Genomic DNA, 21434 nt, shown 5'->3' with positions numbered 1-21434 from the left:
TATAGATAGCACTGTGTCTTGGAGGCTTAAAGCTGACTGTGGACAAATATACATGCTGGGACCATCAGAGACAAGGACTCCTTGCAGCAAGTGGGGCACATGGCAGGATTAAGCCCTTGCCTGGCTATTTTATAGTTTGTCTGCACTGGTAATCCTCAATGGCTGTAAGCTCTCAGATGTGCACATGCAGTAATATTTGCTCATTTATTGTTATGTTCATTTGGCAATACGTGGCATGAATGTGACCATTATCCATGAGTAATACTTCAATAAAATGGCTCTGTAGTAAAGCAATGACTCTGGGAGAAGGTACTGTACCACATATAATGACAAGAAAACACCTACCTATTGCTGGAATAACCTTTTTAAAGAGAACATTGCAGGCCCAGGTGTCCTTTATAGATATTAAAGGAAATCCCTCATTATCACCCCTCCAAAAAAGTGAGTGGACTGACAGAATTACTATTTTGGCCAAGTGCCCATATCTTGGATGTATCACACATTTGTGACTTTTCAATGTGTTAGTTATATTAAAGCATTCATGGCATTTATGGGAGCTATAAGGAAATCTCTCAGCATCATTTTCCATCCCAGAAAAGGTCAATCCTGACACTCACAGCGGGAGCCACTGCAGTGGCCAAGGCTGCAGAAACTGCAAGTGTGAACTTTATTGATGCTGCCCCACTGAATGCAGCCGTGCAGTTGCCCTCCATGAGCCACCTCACACATCCATGCACTGCACAGATGCCTTAACCCACAGACAGAGCTTTTGCATAAAAAATTTCCTCGGAGCAAATGAGCAGCATCCATGAGAACAAGGCTTAGAGGCAGCAGGCTCAGCAGAAGCAATACCTCAGGACTAAACACTGCAAGATGCAAAATCAAATTGGAAACAGAAGTTCAGATCTTTAAACAGCAATACCACATGGCAGGAAAACATAAGGTGAGCATCGCATTCAACATTGGGAATAGAATCAAACTAATCAAGCTTTGAGGTAACACAAAGTTAAGAGAAATAGGAAGGAAAAAGTTGCATTGTGGAAGATATGCCTACTCCTCAGTATGCTGCAAATCCTCAGTTCCCAAGACAGGGTGCCAAAATAAGGCACAGTGAATGAAAGTAGTCTTGGCAAGGGCTGGCTGAAGGCTCACAGCAGAGCCCAGCACACAAAGGAACTTTTGGCATCAGAACTAAAGACGAGCAAATTTGTGTGTGAGTAACACAGCAAACTGAGGTCATGCTGAGTGTAGAACCCTCAAGGCAAAGTACACGTGGATTTTTCAAGGGATTAATGGGTCTTTTATTTCCTCTCCAAACTGTTACATTGGCAACCGCCACCTACTCTGTTGCATGTATGCTAAGGAGCCACAAGGAATTGAAAAATAATGTATAGTTATTTCAAAGGGATTTAGGTCAAGTCTGCTCAGGTTTTTCTATGCTAGTAGCAAGAAAAGGATCTTCAAGCCTGTTTTGTCCTAGTGATGCAGCCCTTCTTGGGTGAAAACTGCAAGGAGAGAGATCTTTGCCCAGCAACAAAAATCAAAACTGCAAGACAAAGTATAAAAGTTACATGGATAAGCACTGCTCACTGCACCAACAAGGTGAGTACAAGCTATCAGGATACTTCTACTTTCCATCGCATAAACACCATATATATGAGCTCATTACCAGAGCTCATACTCTGATCTGGCACTCTGACATAGGAGAAGCTGAGATTTTTTTTGCCTAAGGCCAACTTACATGACTGAAACAAGGAGATGAGGCTGGAAAGGGCACAGATGCTACTTCAGTTATCCACATTTGAACATAAAATTGCAGGGTGAGCTTGTATCATCATAGGGAATTATGGCAAAGTAGTAATTGGGATTGGAAATATGCCTTCCTTTTCATTGCCATATGCACACCTGTAACCTGAAAGGATCTTAGCAAGGTTTCTCTCTGGAGGAAATGATACCACAACTTCTGCCTGCTAAGCCCTGTTTACAACCTCCCAGGGAATTTGGCTGCAAGAGGAATCCTCCAATATCTCAGAATAGCCTCTGGGTCAGAGTAACCTCTTTAATCTCAGCTCTTCTAAAAATAACGTCCATGTGAGAGACCATTTGCCTTTTCTGCACTATTACTTGAAACTCCTTGTCTGGCTGCTTTTGCTGGTCTTACAGAAATGAATCAAAGAAAGATTCAGTTGTTTCTGCTGATAAGAATATCCAGGTGCGTTTAACTGGGAATATAATGAGGGAGGAACAGTAACCTTTAAGAAATGAGCACCGTGAAGGATGGAAGTTCTTCCCTCAGGGTCCTTTGCTGGAAGCAGGACATGAGCTTGGTCCTGCACTGATAAGGACCCTCTGTACGGCCCTACACATCAGACACTGGCATTTTCTGTCATTTCCTTTCTACAAACACACCTGCTTCTCTTTGGAGCTGCAGTTCTGCCCAGGTTGTCTCCACACTTACATTTGCTTTCCATGCTTGGGGCCAATTTTGCAGACTCAGAGATTACAGATTATTCCTCCAAAGCCTTTTTTCCCCTCTTTTACAGTCCTTACCACGTTGCTGGCCACGAAATTAACGTTATTTTTTGTTTATTTTCGAGGTGTACTCAGCACCATCTCGAAAGGCCGCTACCTTTGCAGTATCGCTTTGCCGTGACGACAGCTCCATCTTGTGGCGCAGCGGCGAATTCGGCCCGTGGGTGTGAATCCTCCGCGAGCTCCGGCGCGTGGCCGGGTATCTCTGCAGCATCCCTTTATCCCTTTGGTGCCCCAAGCAGCAGCCCAGCAACAGCTGCTGCAAATAGAAGCCTCGAGAGATCGGCTGCTCGCCTCTAAAAGGTCAATAGCACAGTCAGAAAGGGGCAGCACGGACCCAACCCACCATTTGTGTACCACTGAGATTCCTTGCAACCCATAGAGCTGATTGCAATGAGTTTACAGCTTGTACTCCAAGTACAGCTTGATTCCTCTGTTTCTGCTTTCCTCTTTTGCTTCCCAAGACTAGATTTCCCTGCTTCAAAGAACTACAGAGCAGCCTCCAGGCTTTTTATGATTTACCAGCATTTTACATCGCCCTTTAATGTCCTGTAAATCACTTTTTAGCATCTTTCCCAAAATGCCCTTTTCCAGCTCCTCTGCTTTCCCAGCACTCCAGCTGCTCTTGCAGAACAAACTTAATTTGCATCGACTTCTGCTCCCAAACAAAGCTGACTGCAGTCGCCTCCCCTGCCCTGCGGAGTTCATTAGTACCTCATTGCAGTGGACATCTCCTCACCCTATGTATATTAGTATTACATAAAGCAACTGACCATATCAGCATGTTTAGTGTCCGTGAAGCACTTTGAGAGCTGAGAGACAAAATCTGGGTGCATAAATTCTGTGTAGCACCATACGAGTTGTACTCTTTTCAAGTTCTCAGGTTCCAACTGACAGCCAGGCTTCTTCACTAATGACTCCAAGCCAGTTGCTTCAGCCCAAAGTTGTGCAGATGCTCAACATGTTGGGCTCTTTAGAAAATCTGACTATTAAGAGTGATTTGCTTTGTCTTATGAACTGGAAATCCTGCCCTGTACCTCCTGCACCACCAGGAGAGGTGATAGTGAGACGTACCCATCAAACAGCACCATTGTAGAAATGCCTTCCAACACTTGTCAAAGAGAAAAGTACTTAATGCTTTAAGTTTGACAAAAGCATGGTGCAGAAACAGAGATTAGCCATCAAACTGCAGACTGCAAACCACTTGTGCTCCACAGAGGCACATATGGGGACTGCAGAGTCGTATTGAACAGCCAGACCTATGGCATGTTCAGCTTCAAAGCTGCGTCCCAATTAAAAAACAAAGAAAATGATGCAATTAGAGGGTATGACAGTAGGAAGCACAGAAAAACTACGAAGAAAGTACTTGTCTTATTTGGTCAACACTTAATAAAAGCTGATTTAGAAAGCATCCATACTGCAGAGATGAATGAGGGTGGCACAGTGGCACTGCAGCTACCAGGAGGGTAGAGAGAAAAAGGCCACTGCAAGTCTTTGGAGAGAAAGAGATCTACTGAGATAAAAAAATTCCTCTATGCAAAGTAATAGAAGCAACATATCAACTGGTATAATACCTCTGGAAAATGTGTAATAGTGTATATTTGACCTCCCGGATAAATTAGATGGACTAAAGTGATTCTCCCCTTCTTCAGCTTCTGAGATGCTCTAATTCAAGGATAAATGTATACAGATGGAAGAAAATCATGTTGACAAGTCAGCACAGAGCTTCTTCCAAATGCACAAAAAAAGAAAACAAATCTTATTTAAAGCTTCACAGAGAACCCTCTTTCCCAGCGTAGCAGCTCCCTGCTGTGCAAAGGGCCACACGCAGTGAATAAGTTGATCAGCAAAACATGTCAGTGAGGCAAGCGCAGCAAATCAGTAATGACCTTGTCTTGAAGAATTAAAGCTTGACTGGAGCACTGATGGCTGAGAGCTGTCCTCAGCTACTCTGAGCTGCCCTGCAGTAAGGCCAGCAGGCGTGAAAACAAGCCCATATTGCCAGCACACCAGCAGCATGGACAGACTGCAGAGCGGGGGCTGTCGGTGCCCTGATCATCCTGAGCACCCTCAGCTGTGCATGGCTCCCCACCACATACACTCCTTCAGAAAACAAGGCTCAAAGGAGATGCTGACTGCAGGGGCCCAGCATCAGCTTTATGTCTGCAGTGGTTCTTTCCCACCTCTAGTGCTCTACGCAGCATTTCCCAGCTATGGGCTCAAAGCAGATTTCCCTTATCTTGTAAATAGCATGACCTTAATTTCTGTCACCACAGCTTGATCAGCCTTGCTGAAGTAGGGCCAGATTTGTGCTGAAATGAGAGGAGAATCTGCTCCTAACTTTAAAAACAAACTAAAAACAAATGAGTTTACTACACCCTGGGAATTTTCCAACATGACACATCCATCAATTTTCCTCCCTGACTAATGCTTGGCAAAATGGAACTGTCAAAACTTTTTAATTTAAACCAAATTGTTTGTTATTTGTTCCAAGCCACATATTAAATGTCAGTGTGAAAAGTTTCCGTGCAGCCATTGCGGGCACACGTTGCTACTCTTTGACCTACACTAAAGAACAGCCCTGGAGAAGCCAAAACCCACTGAGGGACTGTGTGCACACAGCTGGGCCCTGTGCCTTCTGCCGCTGCAGTAAATCCCACTCGTACCCCGCACATTCCCCTCATCCTGAAGTCTTTAGAGGTGAAATCATTAACTCTCCTTCTCCATTTTTATTCTTTTGGCACTGAAAAACCCCTCTGTGGCAACGACAGTTCGGCGTATTTTCTCCGCCTGCTCATCACACCCTTAGAAAATTAAGTTATTAATCATCTAAACATTCACTTCTGCTGCACCGAGTCTCTCTGGCAAGGAAGTCCCATAGGTGACCGCTTCAAATATCACTCTTTCTATTGAAGCTTTTTGGATTAAAACAACAGCTGAAGTATGGACAAATGCACCTTGTGATAAGTGCTGCCCAGAACTATGCTTTTAGAATAGTCAACTGAGCTCCTAGCTTGTATTTCACTAATTTGATTACTTGGTCCAAAAAAAGAAGAGAAAAAAAGCCCAATCCCACACTCACTGTGTGGTTTATCTGAGGTCTACTCATACAGCAAAGCATTGCCTGCAAGAAGGATGAGAAGTTTGCAGCAAAATTGTTTTGTAACAGATGTATCAATGGAAAAAGTTAGTAACTGGGAGTGTTCTCTCTTTCCCTGTCTCTCAGTTGCTATTAGTGCTGGTCTTTAGGGTGTAGCTTTCCTCTTGGGCTTCTGTGTTTGTTTTACGTACTGCTTTCCTGTTCCTTTTGGTCAGGAGCCTTTTTACAATCAGGCGAGATAATACTGAGCAGCAGCACCGAATCTGCAGGACAAAATGAGCCTTTGCTTCAAATATCCAAGAGACAGATGGAGGTAAGTAGAAACAAATGGCTCAAGCTGCTTGGGTTGGGGGTTTGCTTTCAGCTCATTGTTTGGAGGCTGATAACAACCAGTACATTGGATTTATTTGGGTTTGTTTTCTCCTGCAGTTTGACTGCAATTTCAAGAATGTAACTAAAGTCTGGCTTGGAAATACATTGCAGAAGTAATTGCATTCAGGCCTTTGTTAGGGATTATGGAGAGTTGGTTAAGATAGGAATCCTTTAAGCAGGTTCTGCTAGGCCTTCATGGCAGACCTTAAATACATTTTCCCTCCTCCTTTTTTCTCCCCATTGTGCAAAGCATCTCTGTATTCCCAATTCACTGCACACACTATATAGATAATCAGAGTTTGTCCTGCTACTATTATCTTCTTGTATTTCATATATACTACAGAGGTTGTATTTGCTCAGCTGTAGTGAATCCTGTTATAAAAGCAGGGTGCAGAGGGCAGTTTCTGGATGCGCAATGAATCTCTGTAACTAATAAAATACAGCACTTGCCCTGCTGGAAGTATCAGTGTGAAGCCATAATGCTAGCACAGAGCTGACAGGGCAAGTGATCCCACTTCGTAATCCTATAATGTTGATACAGTTTGGTGGTACCAGCATAAAAGAGATACTTAGAGCTAAGCTGGACTTTGAGATACATTGAAAATAGTGTCTTTAAAGGAAAACCATTCAGTACAGGATTTGATGACATGCAGATCTTCTACCCACAGGGTGTCACATCTGGCACGTGGGGGGATGAAAATAGTCTGGTATATTGCACTGTACAAAAAAGGTTTGTGGGGAGGAAGGGGTACGTATCTAAACAACACAGCTCACGTGTGTCAAGAGCAGGCAATAAAAACTGAAAAATTCTAGACATCTTTCCATTTTCTACAATATCTTTCAAGTATCTTGAAACTTACTGAGATGCAGAGGGCTCTTTTTTTTTCCCCTGTACTTCTCTTTAAATACTTCTGAAAAAATCATTTCTTCTCTGCAGACTGTTTCTGGTATCAAACCCCAACTCACCCAAAGTGTTACACGTGCACCTATGGTATGGTTTTGTTTGTTTGTTTCAAATGCATTACCATTACTTTCCAGCTCCAAGAAAAGGAATCCACTGTTATTTTCTGCTTTCTTTTCATTCAATTTTACGTCTGCTTAGGACTTCTGACAGAAAACAGTGCAGGTCAGACAGCACAAAGTTAGTTCGTATATCAAACAGAACGAACACTTCCCTGAAATATTTTGCAGCATCTGAATCATCTTCCTGTCAGCCACATCACCTCTGGCTGCTCCTGTTCCCTTCCTGCCCAGTCTCCTCTCCCACGCAGACACAGATTCCTTGGGGGAATTTCATTTATTAGGTGTTCATGCACTGCTTCTAAGTGTCTGCCTATTAGATATATAGCAGCATAGCACAGATGATAACTAAAATATGCTGGCTTAATTCATCTCTTTCCATAGCAAAAAGTTCAGTAAGTTTTACATGGCAGTACCAGACCTCAAACTAAGTTTACTCATCGGTTTCAGGGAAAAACTGAGTTAAACTGCACTTATGCTGGCAAACCCATGCCCAGAGAGCTGAGTCACTCTGCCCAAAGCAGCAGCAATGGCTCATTGGAACATTTGCTTTTTCAGAGTACATCCTCCTCCACCAAGGCCTCCAATAGGCTTCCTGCTGCAGATGTTTGCTTTACAGAAGTGGGACTGAGACAGAAACAGGGACAGCAACAGAAACAAAGCATTGGGAACAGGCAACAACAGAAAATGAAAGTCTTCCATTCAGTTGACTTGCCTACTAATCGGTTCCAGATGTTTGACAGCCATCTAAAATCATTTCACATTAAGAAATAGTTGCCTTCCCATCCCCTCAATTAGAGACAAATCACCACACCTTTTTACGTTGAGAGTTGATTGATGTGTGCCATGTCACATATCATGCCTCTGCATCTGACAGAAATCAAAGCAGCAACTTCCAAAAGTGACTTTGAACAGCAAATTACACTTAACAAAGAGCGTTTCAGATGTCATTTCTTAATGAAATTTCTACTTTTTTATGTAAAAAAATTGTATGCCCTGGGCATTATGAAGCTATGTTGCAACCAACAGTTATCTATTCATTCCTTATTGTACTATGTGTTTAAGGAAGTGGAAGGAATATCCGATTACATATCCAAAACTTCTAGTGAGTTATTGAGAACTATTTACAAAATTAACTCTCCAATATATATTTTATTCCTCTGGATACGTCTGCTGACATTAAAAGTCATCTGAAAGTTTGGGTTCTAAAAGTGGGGTTTTACATCAACTTCTCTGCCCCCAGAAAGTTCTGCTCTTCCTTTCTGCTTCCCTGGCTCTTCCTATGGGGTCTTCATTCTAAAAACTTGTATTAAAAAAGCAACAACAAAACAAGGCAAAAGATGCGCTCAACCAAATCTACTCAAACAATAACTGTTATCAAACAGGAGAATAATCATGGGAATCAAAAATAGCCAGCTCTAAGCCAGCAATTCAGCATTGTCTTAATTCATTACATTTTAGTGCTTTGGACGAGGTTCCAAAAAAGAAAACAAAAATGCAGCTCATCCTTGGGATGAGCACTGCCTGGCCTGTATTGGCTGGAAGCGAATGCTTCCATCCCTGTCACAGTACAGCTTCTCTTGGAGGACTGTAGAATAATCACATTTGTTACAATTACAGTCTAAAAGGCAACCACATAAGTACAATAGTCCCAAAGAATCCCATCTTGCCAAAAGACATCCATGCAGATTACTGCTCACCATCTTACAGGCAAAATTAGCGCACGTTTCCCATTTCCCAGTGCTAAGATGTGCATGTTCCCAGAGGATTAGCATGTTTCCTTGTAGCATTAGTAAAGCACACAGATATTTCAGCAACGGATATTTTCTTCATCTGACCAGCATCACAGACAGAACCGATTAGCTGCTCAGCTGTTAACATAGCTTTTACTTTTCACTTGTTTGTTTGTGGGTAAAGCTGGAATCTCCATCACTGATGACTTTTGAATACCAGTTTGACAGACCATGGAGTAGTGCTGTAGGTAAAGCTGAACACAGCCAAAGGAGCAGGCAGACAAGATGACCTTTAAAGGGCCTCTCACTCTCCATTTCCTATTATTTCTGTAATTTGATGCTTCTGTTTCACTGGCTAGACAGCTGGCCTGCATTAGTAGACAAGTAACAGAAGCGATGCAGGATGGTTCAAATGAAGCCAGCTTGGTGTGTTTGCTTTTGCTTTAAGAGCACAGTCCTCCTGCTCTGCAGGAGAGCTAACAGGCTTTGCACACAGCTGGTCTTTGTGTTGCCAGACACCTGAAAAGCTAAAACCCTTCCCAAGAGCAGAAAGGCTGTGCATACAAACATAGCTTTTTAGAACATACCTAGCTGCCTATATCAGTCCGCAACACCATCTGAATGCTGTCTTCCTCCACAGTATTGATACAGTTGTTCTGATTTTTAAGTGGGGAAATACACTTCATCTGTGTGTTAAGAGGCCAAACAACTGGTTTTAGTTTCCCTGGATCCTGTATATTACACATTCATTTAATACTTTCAGGAATATTGTAAAGAGATTTAAAGACCTGAATGTAGAGCTGCCTACTTATCACAAACCAAATTATCTTAAAAAGCATGTCTTCACTTGAGCAAGAAGGGCCAGGTCTTCCTGTGGCAAGAGAACTTTTCATCTTCCTGCAGCACTCTTTCTCCAAATTTACAATTGCAAAAGCACACATGGGAAACTTAAGATTTATCTGAGTCAGAAAATGACTGGATTTTAGTTCTTCCACTGCAGAGAAATATGTATAACCGCTCCCATTATTTCAGAGGTGAGGTTTAATGGTGTTTTTAATCACCCTCTAATACCTTTTTAAAATACACTTTTTTGAAAGGCTCCTATTTTTGGACCTTAAGCCTCATAATAAATTTAAACCTGTGAATGCAGTTCAGTGCAGATTCACATGTTGAGTCACAGATCCTTTTCCAGTACCACGCAATACCTCATCATGTCCATCTAAGGGGATTGGCAGTAGCTTTGGAAATATCTGTCCTCTTTCCCAGTTCACACTCCTGAGCCACACTTCCTGCTTTCTTTCTTTTTCTTAATAAAAGCAAATAAACCTGTTGTCTCTAAGCATCAGATATTGTCTCAGTAACAATCTCTGTATCAGTACATTGTTCCATAGGGTGTTGAGAGAAGCTCTGAAGTTTGTTATAACCTTGGTGGTCTGAACTTCCCACTGCTGAGATTCATGGCAGGCTGAGAAGATCCATTTTTCCCTCTCTTGTCTTTTTCAGTCAGCACCAACTGAGCTGAACCAAACAAATGGTTCACATAGTTGTTATCCATCACATACCTACTCTTTTATCATACCTTTGCAGCCTGTTAAAAATCAATGCTAATGTCTTGTCAGTTATTATTAAACTGTTTCTCAATGCTCTAAATCTCTAGAATGCCCAAGCTGATAAGGTGATCAGAACCAAACCATTTCCAACACTGCTGGCTTAGCTGGGTGTGCAGAAGCACAGTGCCTTCCCAGGAGTCCTTGCTTGCCTGCCCTCATCCCCAGCTAGTTCTCCTCCGCCAAGTGTGTCTGACTCACCCATTGCTTCCTTTTACCCAAGTACACACTGCCATGTAACTGTATGAGCTGTACTGCCATGGGGAAGCACCTAGTGACTGTTTTTTGCTATGCTGTATAGCTTTGCAGTCCTATTGCCAAGACAGGTAGTCAAGAGCTTGGTTTCCTCCCGTCTGTATTAGTAAGGTGGTTCTTGCTATGTGTTTTGTTAAGCCTTAAGTACTACAAGGATTTTAGGAGACCCCAGGCAAAGCCACCAGTCCAGCTCCTGATGTAACAGTAAAGCAGTGCTTGAGAAAGACAGGTTTTCCTTGCTAGAACCTGGTAATCAACATCTGAAAACATGTTGAAAAACTATTTGAAACAATGTATAATCTAATTCTGTGGACTTAAATAGTTCAGATAAACATCCGAGCATGTTTGTTGAAGGAAACAAACTGCCATTCTCAACAGCTGGAGGTTTAACCATCCCCAGAGCAAAGTACATCAAACCTAGAGATGTAGCAAAGCACCAGACAGCTGCACGTGTGTCATTTTGATGGTCACACAGGAACACCCTCAGGGCAGGAGAGGATTAATGAAAACTGTGAAACCCCCAGTGCCTCATTTCTGAGCTACCCATGGCAGTATATTTCTTCTTCCATTTTCACTTTGTTCTTAAAGCTTCAGTCTTTATTTAAACCCTCTAAGGAACCCCTCTGCAAGATAGATGTACTCTCCTTTTCAGTAGAAACCTTTCAAAACAAGAAATACCAAAATCTATTTAACGATGCCCCTCATGTCTCTCTTTCTCTCTCATCTTCTCCAAATTTTAGTTCAGAAAACAGCTTTCACCTGTAGCAATTTCACTGCCATAATCCAGATAGTATGGATTATTTTCACAGTGATACGCTAATGCTAATGTGCAGGAGTAGAAGGCAATTTGCTATCCTAACAAATTACTTTTGTCCTTGGATTGAACAGACAGGAAAGGCCGTGTCCCTGGTTAATTGGAAACACTAGATATATACTCCTAATTTCTGTACATTAAATCAAATGTTGGAGTTGTTACTAACATTCAAGTTAACTCCTACAAAATTAGAACTAAAGCATTATACTCATCTTTTTAGGAGAAACCTCCTTGGAAGTAACTTGATGTACTGTTTTGAAAGACATCAAAAGATCACCTTTCTGTAATGACCAGGGAGATGTGGACCCAAACAACAATGTCTGGGTATTTACACAATAGGTTCTTCTCAGAGATGTTCATCAGGGTTTGTTGTCACAGAATCACAGAATAATGCATGTCAAGCTCAAAAAAATATATATCACAAAACACATTTCATTATGTCTGACCGTGGGATACCAAAGTAACCAAAAAAAGGAAAGGCGCGAGGTTTTGATTAGTATGGATTATTATAATTGATTAGTATCTAGCAACCAGCTCTTGGTGAAGTCACCTTCAGACTAGTCAGGTGCCGTCCTTAAACAGCCTGTTTCCAGAGCTGATCACCATGTATCTTTGCATCATGGCCATCCATCACACCACCAGTTCCTCATCTAAATACTGCCAACAGCACTGTGAGTAGCTCAGCACTGACACTCCCTCCTTTTCCCTCTGCATCTTATTATTTAAGTTGCTGCTGGCAAAGAAAAGTGACTGTGTCCACGTTGACATTAGCAGAACTGGCAGTTTAATCAATGCTGATCCATCCCTCCTCACCTCTGCTGCTCCTTTTTGAGGCAAAAGAGCTCTGTAAATTCACCACTGTGATCAGCCAGCCAGAAATCCTGCTCATTTTCCAGAAAGCCTTGGGTACCCTGACTGCCTCCAATTGCACACGCTATGCCCCCCTTGGCCAAGCAAGGTCTCAAGTAGAGCCATTGCCAGGTGCCCTGGAGCATGTTTCTCTCCCAGTCAGCAGGAACATCTCTGCCAGCCATCAGGCAGATCAGGGAGCCCTTCTGTGACCCATAGATCGATCATCATGAGGCAAACAGGTTTACAATAGCACTAAGGGCAGAGCAGTCCCAGAAAGGCAGAGTGTTTTGAGAGAAACCTTTCTGCAACCAAAGAAACTCACTGAAAAACTTTACAAAACCTTGGATTGTAAACAGTCCCTCATCTCCCCCACTCCAATATCTGTCCCAGCTTCATTCATCCACAAAGCCTAAAGAGGCAGTGCAGGGCATTTGCTTCACATACTGGTCTGTCCTACATCCAATGTATCCAAACCACTGCCAAGGCAAAACCTGTGCCAGGAACTGGAGCGCTTGTCCTGAAGCTCAGCACACTCAGACATCACTTTCCTGTTATTCATCCCATCCCAACATAGATGTGACCTCACCATATAGATGTGCTTGTTGTACTGGTGACAGTGGGATAGTTACCTACAGACTATCACTCTTCTATCTTTGCAAAATAAACTCAAGGAGGATTTTGGTACCGTGCTGTTATATGCAGGAATCTCTAAGGGGGTCAGTGAAAGTTTTTAGCTCTCCCATTCCAAAATAACTCTCCTCCCTCCCCCATGCAGCCCTGATAGGTTCTGCATTTCAGGAGGAACATTTCCACCTTGTCAATGTTCCCACTGAAGTAAATGCAGAGAGCTGGTTGCTTAGTATCTCCAGATTGCACAGTGATATGAGCCTAATCAGCTCTGTCTCAATTTTCAGGTCTCATTGGAAAGCATATCTTGTCTCCCTTGTCAGTACTGCCTCATTTTCCTCTTCCACTAAGCAATTATTTAATTTACTGGCAGTACCGAGCACTGACAGACAACAAAGTTCATAGGACTGACCCAGGGCCATAGTCTGGAGCTGGAGGACTCTGATCACAACAGTCACACAAGCTTGAATGAAGTAATGTGTCCCATTTCCCTATCTTTGACATTAAGAACAGTGTTTTTACTCCCAGTTGAGCCTGGAATGATTACATCCTAAAAATATTCACTGTTAAACACTTCTACCAGTCTAATCATCATGTTTATAGTGTGATGACTTGCACAAATAAGGGACTGGAGAACAGCCCTAGTTACAGAGCAGCTGAAGTATGAGGTCTAACTTTATTTCCTGGCACTTATACATGTAATGAGAGACCCTAGGTAAGGTCTGGGCTTCAAGTCTCCTCTTCTGCTATGGGAAACTCAACCTTTTCCTCTCAAGAAATTGAATCATTCTTATTTTTGAGGTAGAAAATGTACTTATTACTGTCTTCAAACATGTTGCTACTTACATAGTTCTAGTGTGGATTCAGTTTATTAATAAAGGATAGGAAGGAATAACTGCAATTATGAAAAGCTTTGAAGTACTCAGTGAATGAATGTTTTCCTGTTACTTGATGAAAATCCTTTCATTTAAAAACTTGTTTAAGAAAGGACAATGTTGTATTAGTGTTCATTTTCATCCTGCACTGCAGGGTTTCATCCTCAGTCCTCATTTAAAGGCTTCACCTGTATTAATTTGAACCAAAAAAGATCTCCTGAAAGAAACCCACGTTTGTCTGACTATAACATTCAAACACAATATTTCATCAAGCATCATCCAGTGGGGGTTTAAAACTTGCCTGCTCACCTAGACTTTAGGAGCTGGAATATTTAACTCAGCTGTGTGTAGGTGAGAATGAGGGCTTCAAGTTTCACCACTAAACTCCTGACAGTGCATTTAACGTGGCTAAATGCTGACAGCAAAGGATGCAAATCTTTGGACTGTAACAACTCAGAGCAGACTCCAGCATGAAGGATCCAACCATACCATCATTTCAAGCCCATAGGAATAGAAGATTTTAATCAGTCAAAATCCACTGACAGACACAGCTCAAAAAGCTGTGCACAGATTGAGGGCAGTGTGACTTTTGGGCTCCACTACCCAAACACTGGACAAAGTTCACCTTTATTAATTTTCAGGTTTCTGAAGTCAAGGGGGTGGTTTCAAAATATGCCCTTTGGACTCTTGAATGAAGAGCAAATTATAGTTTATCCCATGCTCTTGCTGCTTGTGAAATACTTATTCAGAGATTTTAAACATAATCCTATTAACTTTGCGTTGCTAGAAATATATTCAACATCTGAATTAATCTTGGTATACATTGAAAGTGTAGATCTACATTTTTGGTGAAATCTCTCTCAAAACTTAGGCCTAATGTTTATAGTTTAGCATACCTGCAAGCAGAAATTAAACATTCAATCTGGGATGACAGAATTAGAATGGACATTGTATTTCTGAGATCCTTAAACTAAACACATGGGATAATTACTGCCTATGTGACCTTTTGAATTACAGTAATCCTACAGAAACCTACAGAAACCCATTACTGCAGTGCCATTTTTAAAGCAGAAGCTGGGGATCAGAGAAGGGACATACAAAGACCATTATTTTGTCTGCAGCAGCTTCTCACAGAGCACTGACCATGTGGGTCCGGTCCAGCAAATAGAGCACAAGGCTCAGCACAGATAGGTCCCAAAAGGCCATTGCACTCCAACCTCCAAACCACCAACCTTTAAGTGACAGCACTGAAGGACTCTTTCTCTCTGCCAGATCTCGATGGAGAGGCTGGAAGGGCTGAATGTGGAAGGAAAAGGGATGGGATTCAGAGAGGTTGTGATCGTTCTGGTTTCATCCCTAAATCCCCCAGACGCCAGAAGCGCATAGTGCCCCTAAGTCCCGGAGCCCTGGGGACCCCTGTGCCTGCGGAGCCCAAGGCAGGGCCGCCCGGGGCCTCTAGGTGCTGCTCTTCCCCCATCAATGGGCTGGGAGCTGCGGGGAGGCGCGGCGGGGGGATGCTGCAGCATCCGCATCCCCACAAAGTGCTTTTTGGATGCATCTCGGTCACCATCGCGTACACCAGCACTGCAGCCGGCTGGCCAGCAATAGCCGACTGCTTTCTGCGGGGATTGCAGAGGGAAGACCCGAGAGCACGGTCTCCAGAGTCTTTTATCTATAGCTGTAGTTTGGCTTCTTGCGCTACCAAGGGAAAAAGAAGAGGTTAAACTGAGTTCCCGCTATCATTATGATAGGAGTTAACCCCATTAGGTTAAGAACAGGGGCACAGGTGATTTAACCATCCCTGGAGGTGTTCAAGGAACGCGTAGATGTGGCACCAAGAGACATGTTTTAGTAGGCATGGTGGGGTTGTGTCAGTGGTTGGACCAGATGATCTTAGTGCTCTTTTCCAGCCTTTGTGATTCTGGGATTCCATGATTTGTCCCAGGGAAGGAGAGCAGAAACACTCGAGGCTGTTATTTAAAGGAAGTGGTCATAGAGACTGCACATCCTCCAAAATATTAATCCTCTTTTAGCCAAGGGATGGCGCATGGTCAGTCACATCTCAGAGAATGACTGTTTAATTGTGCCCATCTGGGAACCCTGCTCTAAACAAATGCATTTGAGGCCTATACGTGAGCTCTGGCAGCTGCTGCGTGGCATGCTGATGTGTTAGGATTACACCATGCTGCTCAGAACAAGGTCTCAGATATGTGGTGAGAATGAGATGGATGGCAGAGAAGAGCAATGGTGGGGTGCAGAAATGGGAGCAGATGGAAAATACTTTTCTGCAGCTACGCTGTTAACCTGTCTTTTGCCAGCCACTGTCATTCCTCTGCTGCTTTGTAGAGCAAACTCTTCCTGTCTGTGTTGATACACAGCCTCTAGGCAGAAGTGTCAGCAAAGCACAGCTTCCCAAGTGCTGAAAACAGAAAGGCACCTGGGGAATCCATCCTGATGCTGGAGGCACCGGTGCCTACAGAGATGCAAGCCCCAGCTTATTGTGGGAAATCACCCAGCTGCCACCATTGCACATACACAAGGCAGGTCCCTATGAATAGACAAGCTTTCGTAAGACACTTTTGTGGGTAATCAATTTTGACATCTCACCTATTAGCCAAATCCTCACATTTCCCCTCTGTGGACATGCAAACACCACAGCTTTCTTGCACTGGGAATTGGAGCATTGTTTCTCATTTCTATGGCATTTGTTGATATTGCTGCAGGCGGTTGGACTTTGAGCAAAGAGGAGGCAGTTTATGCTTTTCAGTACAGGCATATGCATGTGTCTGTGTGCATGTTCTGAATCTAATGTAGTGATACTAATGTTGGGTATTTTACTGCTGGAAAAGAGTGAGCATCACGCATGTCTTCAGCACTACAAGAATCATAGAATGGTTTGGGTTGGAGGGGGCCCCAAGGACCATCAGGTTCCAACCCCCTGCCACCAACCTCCAGATTTGGTACTAGACCAGGTTGCCTAGGGCCCCATCCAGCCTGGCCTTGAACACCTCCAGGAATGGGGCACATCCACATTCTCTCTGGGCATCCTTTTCCTGCACTTTAGCACTCTCTCTGTGAAGATCTTCTCCCTGACATCCAAACTAAACCTTCCCTCCTGGAGCTTAAAACCATTCCCTCTCATCGTCTCTTGCCCTGTTTTACTGTACCTCCTGTAATTAGGTTTTATGTCAGAGCTCAGAGGCCCTTTTCTGTGTCAGACAATGCATCAGCAAATTTTGGCTAAAAATTGAGGATTAGTATCTATGGGAAGTGGGCCAGAATTTGTGGCAGAACACAGATTTCTTTTTTCACCAAATTGAATCTTAACAAATATCAGTGGGTGTAGTAATTGACTTGTTGGATGAAATATGCCTTTTTCAATCACATTATTTGTTCCAAAATACTTATAATATTTTCTCAGTAGGTTGATTTATTAACACCACTTTGCAGACTGAGAAACTAGAGCTTTTCCCTCCAGCCTTTAACGTGGCTGATGTGCTGCCTTTGGGACTACTAACACAGACTTGTTGTAAGCTTCCCTAAAATACAGGGATAATTATCTGCTTTTATTGCAGCAGTTTGCAAGACTTCCTGTAACTTTGTATTGCTTGTGGTCAAAAAGTGCCATGAGCCACCTCATACTGCCAGAGGACGATGCTGTCCTCCTCCAAGTGTCTGTGGCTGAGAACCAGCACTGCAGAGTCCAGCAAAGCAGATCCTGCCTACAGTCGACTGTGAGTTCACTGTAGCTGGAAAACACTTCCAGCTGGAAGAACAGTCACTGCTAAAAATGGATTCAGGTCAGCTTTTACAATGCTTTCTCTCAGGAGGGATATTCAGTGAGCTGATCTGGTCTCCAAGTGCACTTTCTCTCCCCACTGTGGGCAGGCTGTTTTCTTAATCAAAAGTCACCTCGTGTCACACACTTAGCAGCTGTCTTTCTGTCCCCTCATCTTGGATTTCTGTTCCTCTCATCTTGGATTTACTTTCTATTTAGTTGATCCTTAAAAATCCTTCTCAATGTAAGAACTGAACAACAGTTGCCTCCATCAGAGGGTGATGTTTATGTTCATCTTCAAGACAGCTGTACCTTCATTTAATCTGTGCCTTCTCCCTTTTTTCCACACATTACAGCTGGCTCTGGAGCCTCACATAGCATGAAGTTTAGTTTAGAGGAACTAGAACAAACAATCACATCAGATGTTATAAGTAAGACAAATTCATCTTCCGAGGACAGGTGTTATATTTAGCAATGTTAGGAACCTTCACTGCGGATGTTGAGAAAGCTTAGGGATCACTACGGGTATGTCAGGCTTTTCAGAGGCTTTTTGAGATCCTGCATGGAGATTCTTGTTGTCCCAGTCTACCAGAATTGGCCTAAAACACACACTGTGCCACCCCTGAGCAATGGACGTGTTCTGTCAATACCCAAGATTCAGATGTATATAATACTGGGGCTGATTATGCTCAGGCATGTTTTCTTACAAAATGTGTAGTGCTTTTATTTCTAAGAAATGGAAAATACAATGAAATGAGACAGCAGTGATAATACCATTGTATATATTTGGTGTAATGATGAGGCTAGATCAGATAATGAAGGTGTAAAATGGATAAATGTTGGCATTTCTGAAACCCGTAATAAATTCTAAGGCATTGAAAAGACTTCATGATACTAACAAATAACAGCTCATAATACTAATGACAGCAAACTCATACAGAAACCACCTATTCAGAATGCAAGTCAATGAAGGGAAGTGTTCCAAAATGCAGAAATCATAACAGGACTATATAAAATGTTTTATGCAATATAGAAAATAATCAGTGCAATTCTCCTACATGTCCTCAGCTTCTTGGCACTGTACTCCACAGAGCACCTTTTGCTTTTCACTTTCATTTGTGCAATGGGGGATGACTATGTTAATGATAACAGTGATTCTAATGCCTATGGCTTTAGCATTAGCAAGTACTATGTGTGCTCCTCTACCTGACAGGAAGGAAAGACTGTTACGGCAAAACAATTTATGCTGCCTATATGTCACCGTGTTTATAACCAGGGGAAAGAAAAGGAAATACATACTCTGTACAGAGTCTCCCAGAGGGCAGAGCTGTGACTTCTCCTTCAGAATTCCCTCATCAGCAGGCAGTGAGGGAGCTAAGGTACAAACCTGGCTATTACACAAGGGATTCCTTCAGACATAAGATCTCCTTCCAGTGACAGCTGCCCCTGTGAGATGCACTCACCTGGCAGCCCAGCTTAGTGCCCTGAAATCAGACCCAACTGCAGAGCTCCCCTCCTCCTCAAAGAGCAAGCAATGCATACTCTGCTGACACACTGAGCTTAGCTTTGCAGCAGATGTCATACATCTGCAAGCAATAGCCATTCCTGTCACTGGTTTTCATATGGAGAAATTGATTTCTCGGACAAAAATCTGCTTTATTGGGAATTAAAATGAACAACTACCACATCAACACAGCATAAGTGTATGGCCAGCAGGACAGCAGCAATGTTTGTGGTGGAACAGCCTTTCCCACTGGTCCCTCCCCTCTGTACAATAACTTACTCATTGTACCAGCCTTCCACAACAACTAAGTACACACATTTTTCTCTTTGCAATTGGCTGCTGCCAAGGGGCTACGCTTGAGAAAATTAGTCTTTATCATTTTAATCATCTAATCTTCATAAACCCTTTAATGCAAAAACAAAAACTACTTAATGCACAGCAAGATAATTAATATTGAAAATAGACTCGGCGGGGGAACTGTAGTACCTGCTGCCTTGCATTAGGTTCCCAGAATAACAGCTTAGTTAGGAGCTTTAAGTATGTTTGTAAGAATATAACACACAACAGCAACACTTCCATTTGCATTTGACATACCCTATTAAGTAACTACATAGCTCAGCACTAAGGCTAACATCACCAATGTCCATGATGAAATCAAAACAGCAACGATTTACCTGGCCGAGAAGGAGATGATTTACCTTTTTCCCCTCATCCCACCAGATCCTCATATGAGGAAGGATTCTCCACTGGATTGTGTTGGGAACAGCCTTGGACAGTGTCAGGCTGTGATTCCCACCCAGAAGAAACCCTTTGCAGCAGGTTGAGGAGCCCAGGCTGAGGCTCTCAGCTGCCCTAAGGGCCAGTGGAGCAAGATGTTCCTTCTCCCACAAAACAGCAAAGAGATGGCAACTAATCCTGCTAAACACATCTCCCCCTAAGCAAAGTCATGTAACTCATTAATGCCGAGAACTACATGCTGCCAGCACAGTCTGAAAGGGCTCCGAAATGCCAAAAATAATGTGCACTTATTGAGCACTTAGCATCTTCAGAGCACTATACAGATATTAACTAGTTATTTAAGGAACTAATTACTGAGGGAAAGATGTTTATTGCTCTTTCTGAGCATGAACACCCATGGGAAGGCAATCAGCTTTGGAGGACCGATGGCAGTGGTCCCCATCCTGACCAGTCCCACACCCATTCTTCACAAAGGGCCATTTCCACATTTACCCCATCCAATTTCTATGGCAGATGAGTGTTCACAAATCTGCATGACTAATAAGTGTGCATGAAAGTATTGCTACATGCTGCAATTACAGAGACTCCACAAGGAATGCTCAGAAATGGGAGGTTAAAAAAACCTGTACTGAAAATAGGAAATGGTGAGGAAGGAATCAAACAAGAATACAGATTCATTTAATGCTCAGCGGGGGATGGATAAGGACAGCAAAAAAATTCAGAGTAAATTAATGCTGCCAAAGGATTTAAAGGGAATATGGAAGACACTTATTGCATGAGTTTCAGGGGAATGAGAGAGAATGTCCATTAATTAGTAAATTAGGATGGTCATGAAGCTAATGATTGCTAGAATCTGTCTTTAATGATACAGATGAAAGAGATGTGAGCAATTTAGAAATGAGGAAAAGCCAATAAAAGATCTCTTCCTAGTCAACATATGAGAAAATACTCAAGGGAAAATAATCCTACATGCAAATCAGCTGATAGAGATGAGCCCAGGATACGGGGGGAAGTGGCAGAATACCATACTGCCTGTGGTCATCCCTCCTGAATTGTAAACAGAAGACTGGGAGGTGACTAAATAAAAGTGCTTGCAGACACTTAGAAGGAGAAATAAATGATCCCAAAACACGTCTAGCTGAAAACTACCTTTCTGAAAGAAATCCGTATTGCTTTGAAATGCAGCCAGATAAAACCTGGCCCATCCAAAGGTCCCACAATTGTCCCCAGGTGGCTGCAGTCCCTCATGACAAAGGCCACCGCTGCCAGGAGCTCATTGCTCCTCAATCTGTCAAGAGACTGCAGGCAGGAGGTCCCCATCCTGGCCAGGCACCATGCCACTGCTGAGAGCCCTGGCAGGGAAGCAGGCACTTTGCAGATGGTGTTGAGCAAGGCGTGCTGCTGCAGGGCTTCCCGAGCTGTGTGGAGTGACCTTGCTGCAGGACACGGGTTGTGCTCCTAGCAGGTGCAGGGACAACAACCCCGGGACAGCCCTACAGGGATGCTGTGCCCCATCACAGTCTTGGCACTAATTCCAATTAGCAGAACCCCAGTGTAGGATGAGCATAACAGTGACCCCAACACTCATGTTTGGAGGTACTTACACACCCAGCTGCCATGGAGGCAA

General features: G+C 43.0%; 1 protein-coding gene across 4 annotated transcripts in view; it reads left to right on the top strand.

Annotated features, from left to right (window-relative positions):
- The first annotated feature begins 1314 nt into the window (after positions 1 to 1314).
- KCNMB2 (potassium calcium-activated channel subfamily M regulatory beta subunit 2) overlaps positions 1315 to 21434 on the top strand; it is a 112044-nt gene continuing 91924 nt past the window's right edge. For 2 of the 4 annotated variants that reach the window (XM_015871604.2, XM_015871601.2), the window contains exons 1-2: positions 1315 to 1602; positions 2598 to 5945. In XM_015871604.2, coding sequence (XP_015727090.1) covers positions 5908 to 5945 — 38 coding nt within the window. In that variant the 5' untranslated portion in view covers positions 1315 to 1602; positions 2598 to 5907. The remainder of the gene's footprint in view (positions 1603 to 2597; positions 5946 to 21434) is intronic. The other 2 variants (XM_015871599.2, XM_015871598.2) reach the window with 2 other exon arrangements.

Source organism: Coturnix japonica, chromosome 9, assembly GCF_001577835.2.
Source record: "Coturnix japonica isolate 7356 chromosome 9, Coturnix japonica 2.1, whole genome shotgun sequence".
Taxonomy (NCBI): Eukaryota; Metazoa; Chordata; class Aves; order Galliformes; family Phasianidae; genus Coturnix; species Coturnix japonica.
Note: the sequence above shows the minus strand (reverse complement) of the source record. Positions and strands in the feature narration are given on the sequence as shown.